This window comes from Manacus vitellinus, unplaced genomic scaffold (assembly GCF_001715985.3).
Source record: "Manacus vitellinus isolate BGI_N305 unplaced genomic scaffold, ASM171598v3 scaffold_32_pilon, whole genome shotgun sequence".
In the NCBI taxonomy this organism is placed as follows: domain Eukaryota; kingdom Metazoa; phylum Chordata; class Aves; order Passeriformes; family Pipridae; genus Manacus; species Manacus vitellinus.
The window spans coordinates 7,491,444-7,501,854 of record NW_021940460.1 but is presented as its reverse complement, the minus strand read 5'-3'; the positions used below and the strand labels follow the sequence as shown (position 1 = coordinate 7,501,854).

Genomic DNA, 10,411 nt, shown 5'->3' with positions numbered 1-10,411 from the left:
AGCGGGATCGGGAGCGGGGCTCAGTCGCGCTCCCTGGAGACGTGTTTCCGTCCTCCATCCTTGGCTTTCCGCGCTCGCTATTTGCCCTCCCGCAAGCCTAAGCGGAGCCGCTGCACGGTGCGGCTGAGATGGATAATAATCCAAGAGCGAGTTGTTGCGCCCAGAGGGACAAACAGCAGACCCTCGGAGGAGTCACGACAGGCCGCCCCAGCAGCCTCCTCTCCGGAGGATAAAGCCTGGACATAAACCAGAGTCCGGAGGGGAAGGATGGGGTGGCCTTTGCCAGGGCACAGTGACAGGCTGCAGGTCAGAGGGCACAAAGTGCAGCTCCTGGGGCCTCCGTCTTCCTGGCGGGAAGTGCGTGTGACCAGCCCTGGCCATGCTACCTGCTCAGATCAGACTCTGGGGATTAAACACATTTTAACATGATGTTTGTATGTTGTGTTGCTGTGCTGCGAGCAACTGCAGATCTGTGGGCCTCAGAAGAGATACAAATTGTACTTTTGGGTTTCCTTCATCTAATTCCCTTTGGGAGGCAGGTGAGATGACTAAAGGCAGGACACCTTACTCTGCAAAAATCACCTCACGGTCCATAAAACATTGAAAATATCCATCTCCAACAGCAGATTCCTGTCAATTCCTGTTTAACTTTGCAGTAGTATCTCGTGAACACATCTGCTTCCCAGCTCTGGCATTTCCTGTTGGAGGCACAAGCTGCAAGTCCAGCACATAAAACTGATGTTCAGGGGAACCATCAGTGGTGTGACTCCTTCATGTCACGGCATTCTGGGATCCTTTGCACAAGAGATCAGATGATGCAAACTCCTGTGTGAGCATCAAAAGGGCCCTGAGGAAAGGGAGAGTAAATTGGCTTATCTTTCTTGGGGCTCATTAGGAGAGGGACAAGCGGGGAACAGGGATTATCCATCAAAAAGATGCCCCAGATCTAATTAAACTGGAAAAGCCAAAAGACCTGGGTCATCAGGATGTTCTTAAACCAAAGGGAGGAAGGAACATCAAGAGGCAATTTGACTGTCTCAGAAGTGATCACCGTCACACAGCTTTAAGTCCTCAGTCTACAAACAAATTGCTCTGGATTTACCCAGAGTAACTGAGCTCATTTCCCTTTTTAGCTGATAAAAGCCCCGTTGTCTGGAACTCCAACAGACCAATTGTAAAAGCAGCATGTGGCAAAGGCTGATGAGTCACCCGCTCATTTGCTCAGCAGCCAGTAACAATAAATCCTTCACATTTCCTTGGAGAGCTCTGCCTTCCACATCCCTGAGTGAGCAAATCCTCAGGTTAGGGATCGATCTGCAAGAAGTCACCTCCTCCTGCTCTTCCTCCTTCTCCTCCTCCTCCTCATCTCTGCCCTGTGCCAGTGCTTGCCGTGAGCTTCAGCCCTGGCACTCGACAAGGTGGTTACTCAGGAGCTGTGGCTTTTGCCTCATGACACTCTGCAGTGATTGCAGCCTTGGAACAGGAATGCGGTTTCATCCTGAAGGTTGGCTGCAAATGGTTTCCCATGAAGTGGAAAGATGGAGCAGCTCAGCCTCTGCAGACTCCTCTCAGAGGGAATGAAGGGTGATGCCACAGCAGGGAAGTTAAAACTGCTAATATTGTCTGGCAGCACTTCACAAGATCAAATCAGCACTTGGTTTTCCAGCAGAGCACTTCCAAGAAATCCCACTGGTGATGAAAGTTCCTAGGTAGACAAAAATATCTGACATCCAGGCTGCTCAGCAGCCACAGTGGAATACAGTCTTAAAGAGAAGCAGATCTGGGAATACTGCTAGGGAATGTCCTGTACTGGCCATCAGCATGAAACAGGAACTAAGTTTAGCATCCTACCTAGTAATTTTTGTTTCCCAGAGGAAACCTTTGAAGCCCAGCCCAGCCATTCCAGAGGTTTGTTTTCTGTCCATAAGACTAACAAAATCATGGGAACCTGGCAGGTAATCACAGCTACAACACACCCTGACCCCTGGCTGAGGCAGGAGCCCACCTGGAAAATTGGGTCAGTCACGTAGAAAATGGAGTTTCATGAGTGGATGGCACAAAGCAAAGAATAACAGCATTGATTTCCCTGAGTGCTGCTGGGTGTGAGAGCTCCAGGCTGCCAACCAGGGCTCCCCAGGTGGGAAACTACAAGGGCCAACATTTAGGTGGAATTCCACACAGACAAGTCACTTTTATCTCCTGCAGGGGACCTATATTGCTAATTTAATGCCAAGCTCCTTTCACATTTCCTTTTATTTGGGACCACATGTGTCAGGGTAGGACAGCAGCAGCCACACTAATGCACTGTCTTTAGTCATGATTGGTGACTGCAGCACCCATCAGTGCTGGATGTGCCCCAGAGCAGGTGGGAAAGAGGGGGACCAGAGGTGACTGCAGGTAAGAGAAGCTGTGCCTACTGCAGTGCTTTCTTCTCAGCACAGGAAACATTGGCAAGTGCCTTGATGCTCCTGATTCAAGGTTGGACTTGCCCTCCTGGAATGTGGTTCCATTCCTTGCACTCACTTCAGAAAGGGAGAGTTTAAACTATCCAGGAGCAGTTGTTTGAAATGATGACTGAAGTTCTCCAAGCCTAATTTACTCACACTTCTGGAAGAAGTACATGAGTACAGCAATATATATATATATATCAGTAGAAGCCCAGGATAAGCTTCCCTATTGCATCAGAAGGAGCACAGACTCCACAGGGCACTTCCTACAGCACAGATGAAAAACACCAGTGGAATTACCATCTCAGAGATGCCTCCTCCTCCTCCTCTGAGCCCAGAGGTTTGAGCAGACCTGCCCATGAGCGTGGCTTTAGCCTTCTACAGGGTTTACTGTCTCTGAGTTTGTGCCAAGGTGTTCACAGGGATCTCATCCAGTTTCCAGCACTCCCAGGTGACTTTGCTCCCTGCCAGCTCTCGTGGGTGGGTACCCAGCAGGTGGCATTCACATCCAACACTTGTGCTGGAGCCTCACCTTCCTGAAGGCTTCTCTTCCACCGTATTTATCCCAGAATCTGTTTGTTAATTAATTAATGCCTATTTTTCACTTGAATGTTTAATGCCCTCTAAGCAATTTATTTTAAAATTACACAGTATTCACTGTTTTGGTGCTTCTTTTGCTATTCTTATTCCTTCTCAAGAATAAAATTCACTTATCATCCCTCTGCATTCAGGGGTACAGTGTGTGACCTTTATATAAGGACCATCAGAAAACAGAATTATTAACAAAATCATGGAAAAAATACTTGAGATCAGTCCTTCTCAGCAGTGGGAAATATGTGGGGTATAGGCTGGGAGTCTGGGAAATCAGGGCACACCACAGCTCCATAATCTTTATACTTGGGAAAAATAGGCTTTGTGGGAGGGAACAGGAGTGCTGAGTAAGTTCAAGCAGCGTTCCCTGACAGCCTTGCTTTCCATCCCTGATATCTGGCAAGCAGAGGCAGTGGATTTGGGTGTTACAGTCATCCTCCAACAATGGAAATGTTGCAAAATATGTAGCACCACGTATTAAGAAAGGATTAGGAGCGGGGAACCACAAGGAGTAGGAAGACAGGAGCAGCCTTGGAGCAAGCCTCGGGCACTGTTGCAGAAACGTTTTCTGGAGCGGGATTACAGCCCTGTTACAGGTATTGTTTGCTTGACAAACCAACCCATGGATACAATCCCGGGCTTCCACACATCTGTGCAGATCCTGCCATGCCCCTGATTCCAAGAGCAACCATCAGCCCTCACAACTCTGCTGGATATAAATTGGGCTCTCATCTGCCAGTGAGACTGTGGGGGAATAAGAGTTGTGTCCCTGAAGGCACTGAGGAGATCCGTGCTGGGAGAAACTGCTGGGAAGTTTGAAATCAGAGGTTAAGAGGTTCCACCCAGTGGAGAAGAAATTTCTGCCCAATCTCTATCATGTTCTAAATCTTCTCTTCTCAGGTTTCTAAGGCTTGGATTACACCCAGGAATAGACTGGTGCTTATTAATTAATTCCCTTTGAGGCTGCTCAGAGTCATATTTGACACCAGTCTTATTCTGGGTTTGTTGGTTCAGCGTTGCCATAAGGATGACAAGCAGGAGCTGGTGGGGTGGATTACTCTGGCTTTAGCTCATGGTCTGTCTAATCCAGCCTTGGCAGTGCCTGATCCAAGTGCCTCAAATGTGAGGGTTGGATCCTCTGCTGTGGAGAGTTACAGAGTATCTGCCTCACTGAGGAGGTTCCTCCAGTCCAAGTCATTAGTGGCTGCTTTCCATTCTGGAACATGAGGTTTATGTCCCTCCAAAACGTAATGGAAAGGTGGAGAATGCAACCCACAAAACTCTAGACCTCAGTAATTAGACACCCACAAGATAATTACACCCTGTATAAAAAGAAAAGTGTAAAAAGTCATTGCGAAAGCAATTCTTACCGGTTCCAAAAAGCTGCCTTTCGGTGCCCTGGGCCAGAAACACCTGGATTTTCTAGTCCCTCTTCCCTCAGCAGATCTCAAAGCCCATTGCAAAAGAGGACGCTGCCATTGCACCAGATGAACCCGAGCTCACCTCGCTGCCTGTGTCATGGACCTGCTGGGACAGAATTTCACCCAGGTCTACTTGATTCAGTGCCCAATGTCGTGACAATCCCCCCACAGAACAGCTGACCACCTTTTCCCTTGCTCTCATTTTTAGACTCAGAACGTGCCCCCAAACTCTATGCTTTCCTTCTTTACATCCTCACCTACTCTAATCACATCCTTCTTCTCCCAGAGTACCACTGCAAGGCAGTGATCAGAGGGATCACAGACCTCCCCAAGCTCTCCTGCCTTTGGCTCACATCGTGCCAGGAGCACAGGAGCCATTTCCCAGCCCCTTCCTTTGCATCCCTCCCTATTGCAACTCAGCCTAATTCCAAACCCCAAAGATCATTTCAATCTTAGGAAGAGCATTTGGATTGAAGTTTGTACTGCACCATAAGCCAGCATTTTACAGTTAGTTGAATACTACAAGCACAGGACATATAACTTCCTAAAAATGTTGGAAGAAGCTAAATTTATTTCTTAAACTGAGTTTGAGGGTAAAAAGTACACTAAAGGCTGGACACTCATTTCTAAGTTTTCTGAAAGGCAGACTGAGAACTGTCTCTTTAAGGAACTTTTGTACACATTTACTTTTTAACCGAAAATTATTCCCTGTTAGTTTTAAGGGTAAACCAATAAACAGAAAGAGATATATTAAGAAACACCCAGAGGTGCCCCTTGTTTGCAACAGCCCCACAAATGACTAGTGCTGTGTGGTCCTGTGCTGTGTGTACAGACAGCCCTGGAGCAGGAGCCCTCCCTGCCCACCTCCCTGCTACAAAGAAAACGCCAAGGGCATGTCCCAGGCTCCTCCTGCTCATGAAATGCACTTTATGGCTCTGATGAGCCCATTGCTGATGAGTGATGAGCCCTGTGCCTGCCTGAGAGCAGTGAGAACACATTGCAGGGATTGCAAGGTTCCTGTGCTTTGCAACCACGTCACCGTCATCCTGCTGAGGTGTAAGCAGCATTTTCAGGCAGTTTTCCACGTAGCCAAGTGGTTCAGTTGTGCCCTGGGCATGCACAGCCCATGCACAGCTGTCCCAGCAGCAGGGACAGCTGGGACAGACCCCCTCACTCCATGCTGGGGGGGGACAAGGGCTGAGCTAAGCACAAGAGCAGCCTGGGGGCACACACTGGTGAGCAGGACAGTGTCTCTGACCTCTCCTCTGCCAACACAGCTCAAAGTCTGAATCTGTGCATTTTCTTATTTTCCACTCAAAGGAGGACATGGCAACAGCACTTTGGGCACGGGCAGAGAGGGACTAATTGGAGTCTACTCCTGCTCTAGGATAACTAGGATAAACTTCCTATGGCTTGAAACAGTGTTGTGAACACCCAGAAAGCTGAGAGGTAAAGGTATTATTTTTGGCTGAAAGTCTTTATGGCTGATGCAGGAACTCTCTTGTTAGTTATTCATTGCCTTGGCAAGTCTCATAAAACAGCCAGCAGAGCCCAGCAAGTGCTTTTCTTCAGTGTTCTGGGAGCTCAGAAATCCAGGAATTGAACGAGGCCTTGAACCCATTTTATGGGTTCACTTCTTAACGAACTACCATAAAATATTGAAATTCAGACCCTATAAATAAGGAGGGGAAGGAGCTGTGCATTTCTCAGCAGAATCAGCCTCTCCAGAGACTCTCCCCAAGGTAAGTCTGGTGCTACACGGCCCAGAGATGGGTTCCCCTGACAGATGATTAGGGACAACAAACTCATGTAATGGAGATTAGAGAGATCCAACCCCCTTGAATCTGCTCTTAACTGGAAAATGCCCTGCAACAATCGGCTCAGTTTGTTCCCTGGTGACCCTGTCCCTGCTGTGAGGACTCTCCCCAGGGTGTCTGATGGCAGCAGGGATTAACCCCTGCGAGCCCCAGCAGGGGCAGCAGTGCTGTGACCCTCTCTCCACAGACACCAGCTGGGCCCCTCCGAGATGGCACAGAGACACAGCCTCACCATTCCCTACGGAGCACCCGTCCTTGCCATTTCCTTCCTGGCATGTGTAGCCACAGGTAAGCAACAGAAAAAAATCTCTGGTGGCTTTGTCCAAGCTCTGTCACGCTGACAGTCGAAACTGCCCAGGGCTGGGTGATGTGCCACAGCAGCATCCCAGTTTTGGGGTGTTCTGGAGGTCATGCCCAGAGGACTCTGAAAACCAGCCTCTGATTTTGAGAGTAGCAGAGAAGGGAATGGGGGAGTTTCAGCATTTTAAAACAGTATTGTGGCAGCTGCACAGGACTGATGAGGGCACAGTTTCCAAACCTGCTCTAAGCAGTGAGAAGTGGTGATAGCTTTGGCCACCTGGGAACACCAGGGAAGAGACAGCTTCAGAATTCTTTATGTTCACAAGACTTTATATTCCAAGCTATATTTATAGTTCATTAATCCATGACCCAGGCTACAGCAGTTTCAGCCCATTACAAAAAGTTATTTCATTTAGTATGTCCTGAGGTTTGTACAACTCTGCAGCTGCCAGACTCAGCCTGTCCAGGATAAAGCTGAGGGGCTGATTAACTAATTTATACTTCCAAGGACATCCAGCTCCAGCTGAAAAACAGAGTATCAAACAGTGAGCAGAAAACCCGAGGGCACAGTGGTACTGCAACAGTGATTGGTGGCAGGAGGGTGGGGAAGACCAGCAGGATGGGGATGATCTTTTGCTGTGTGTTACGTGCTCACTGCTGGGTTTGAGACATTTTGTTGTCACAGGTCAGGCCTTGGTGTTCTGTTGGTCAGCTGCAAAAGCCTGACTTTTTGTTTTAAATAACTGTAAAGGGAGCTTTGTGATGAAGAGTTCTTGTCTCAAAAACTAACACCCCACCTGAGAACAGCTCTTATGCTGAAGACTGAAAGTCTCAATCCCTCCTCCAAGGCTGAGGCATGGACAAGTGAGCAGGGAAGGGTATGGCTTAGGAAGTTTACTGTCCTTGTCCTCCTCCTGCAGGTTTGGAGCTGTCCATAAATAACCACGCTGCCGACTTCCCCCTGTCTACAACGCGTGGCAGTTCAGTCTCCCTCTCCTGCCTCGTCCACAACAGCAGCCAGGCTGAGAACCTGCTCTGGTACCGGGGAGCTGGGCAAGTGGGTCTGAAAGATGGCAATAAAGTGAACATCAGCCACATCTGCATACACCCAGTCAACGAGTCTGACAACGGAGTCACCTTCACGTGCCGGCTGGCGCGGGACAAGTCCGTGCAGGTGTCTGTGATCCTGGATGTCAAGTGTGAGTCTCCAGGGTGGATTTCTGTGTGGAATGGCCGGGGTGGGATGGAGCCCTAGGCTGAGCAGCACGGTGTCTGGGCGGTGTTTTACACCCTTGTGTGCTGCCTTCACCGAGAAAAAATGTGTTTAGGAGGAGATAACTCACGTTGTAAGACACTCCCTTCCCACAGTGGTGCTTATGGCCTGATCCAAGGCCTCTTTTATAGGGACTGGGCAGGCCCTTAAGAAAGAGGTCCTGGATATGGCCCTGACTCCACCTAGATTCTTTCCCAGGAGTAGAAGCCAGGGCACAAGAGATACAGGAGTGACAGTCTCTGCCACTGATTTCCCTGCTGATTCCTGGGATCAGGAAAGGCTGTGCAACTGTGATGTGTTAGACCACTGAACAAGGAGTACAAGGGATGTGTGAAGGGAATTTATGTTTAATGGTGGCCATTCTACAAGTACCTGAAATTGGAGCAAGGCGGGGGGTCAGTCTCTTCTTCCAGGTAACAAGTTACAAGAGGAAACGGCCTCAAGTTGCACCAGGGGAGGTTCAGATTGGATATTAGGGGAAATTTCTTCACTTGAAGGGGTTATTAATCAATGGAACTGCCCCATGCAGTGGTGGAATCACCATCCATGGAGGGATTTAAAAGATCTGTAGGTGTGACACCTGGGGACATGTTTTAGGGGTGGCCTTGGCAGTGCTGAGTTAACAGTTGGACTCAATCTTAGAGGGCTTTTCCAGCCGCATTATTAATGGCCCACTGAACTGCATTGCTGTGAACAGTTCCTCCCCAGCTGAGCGGAGAAGAGACCCTCCGAATTGAAGAAGAGAAAGATGTTACCCTGACCTGCAACTCCAAATCCAACCCTCAAGCCCAAACAACTTGGTATAAGGACAACAACAACTTGACCCTCCAGGAGGGTCGTTATGTACTCCGCCAGACGAGTGAGGTCTTTCAGCTCTCTATCACAAAAGTACAGAAGTCTGACAATGGGACCTACACCTGTGTGGTGGAATCTTCCTTGGGAAAGGGGACAAAGGATTTCCACCTGATAATTGAAGGTAACAAAGCTGCTGTTAGACAATAAGCTTTACAATTAATTCTCCATTCTCTTTTATGATGGCAGCAATCCATTTATATTAAGACGTGTAAGTGGAATGTGGAAAATTCCCTGTGTTAACTTCTGAGGGCACAGCAACAGAAGGAGCTCTCCTGCTCCTGTGCCTGGCACCACAGCACCAGGAAGGGCTTGTCCTGCTCTACCTGATATTCAGAGGTGTTTGGCAACTGTGACCCAGGGCAGGCTCATCCCACTGTCACACCTCCCACGCTGACAGGGCACACTCGAGCGTGGTTTGAAGCAGCTCAGGTCTTATTTGAAGTGTCTTTGGCCACAGTATTCTGTCAAGCCCAAAGAGCTGCTTAAGGTTCTTAAGAGAAGTTGTGCTCCAGAAATGGGGCTGGGTGCTCAGGTCTCAGACAGGTGACACGAGGTGAGGTGACCCACAGGCATCTATTTCCCACCCCCCATCCAGGCCCCTTTCATTTCTATACTCCCGGCACAAGATAAAAAGCAATGTTACCTGTGTCATGTTATTCCTGAGCATAGCAGTGCCTGGGGGACAGACTCTTCTTCTGGAGCTGATGTTTCAATTCTTCCTCAGTTAGCTAAAACACGAGCTCAGCTCCCTTCTTTCCCGAGGACTAACACACACAGTCAGCCTGCAAACAGCAGAGAGAGCAACAGTGACAGCTGTGGGAAAAGAAGCAGGTCTTTCTACAGTCCTGTAAAATGTTCTGGGTTATATGACTGCACTAATCTATCACATATCCAACCTCCTCTTTCCTGACAGATAAAAAAGCTGTTTTTCCCAAAGAGGCTGTTATTACTGCTGTCGTGGTGGTTGCAATCGCGATATTTTTTGGAATTGTGGCTCGAAGAGATAAATTCTGTAAGGTAAGGAAAGCTCTAGTTTCATAGGGAAAAAAATAGTTTGTTGCAATAATCTGGTTTTTTTCTGCCTTTTCTATTCTACTTCATAGTGTTGCTTTTCACTGTAAGAGAACTGCTAGATACTTCCTCCTGCATTAGAATTACCAGTAGATAAATCAAATATTAGATATTTTAAAGAAGGCATCACATACTTGCAAGATATTTGTAACAATATCCCTTTGGTCAGGAAATGTGAAAGATAACAAGACTGTTTCTTTCTTTTCAGTGCTTCAAGAAATCAAACAGCGAAACAGCTCTGTAAGTATTCTGCTTATTCGTGCTTATTCCAAATGAACTTCCTTCTTTAAAATTGCCAGAACCTGGAAAAGAGCACTCAGCATGACCCACACCTTCTCTCCCAGTGGAGAGTGGTCCCTGGGAATATGGCAAGACACACACATATCCTGCCCCAGGCTCCTGCCCTTGCCCTGGCCATCCCAGCACCCTGGCTATGTATGGAGGCACTGGGGATAAAAGTTAATGGTGCTTTCTGGAGCTGAACTCAGCCCAGATGAATTCAACTCACTTGTGAGGAGGTTTTTCCCAGTAGGTGATTTTTCATTTCTTCTGTTCGTTTTGCTGCAGGTGAAGAACACAAGGTTCCTGTGCACGCCCAGAAAACATCAGTTCTAGGGGTGGAACTAAGGCCTTGCG

General features: G+C 48.2%; 1 protein-coding gene across 1 annotated transcript; it reads left to right on the top strand.

The window, feature by feature from the left end:
- The first annotated feature begins 6,485 nt into the window (after positions 1–6,485).
- Positions 6,486–10,390, top strand: TMIGD1 (transmembrane and immunoglobulin domain containing 1). Its single transcript, XM_029961291.1, has 5 exons — positions 6,486–6,564; positions 7,497–7,775; positions 8,547–8,825; positions 9,618–9,721; positions 10,343–10,390. The coding sequence occupies exons 1-5, from the start codon at positions 6,486–6,488 to the stop codon at positions 10,388–10,390; spliced, it is 789 nt and encodes a 262-aa protein (XP_029817151.1).
- The last annotated feature ends 21 nt before the right edge of the window (positions 10,391–10,411 follow it).

Excerpts from the sequence above, each read along its gene's own strand:
- TMIGD1 (XM_029961291.1), top strand. The coding sequence starts at position 6,486 with ATGGCACAGAGACACAGCCTCACCATTCCCTACGGAGCACCCGTCCTT. Across the intron at positions 8,826-9,617 it reads TTTCCACCTGATAATTGAAG|ATAAAAAAGCTGTTTTTCCC; the intron begins GTAACAAAGCTG and ends CTTTCCTGACAG. Across the intron at positions 9,722-10,342 it reads GAAGAGATAAATTCTGTAAG|GTGAAGAACACAAGGTTCCT; the intron begins GTAAGGAAAGCT and ends GTTTTGCTGCAG.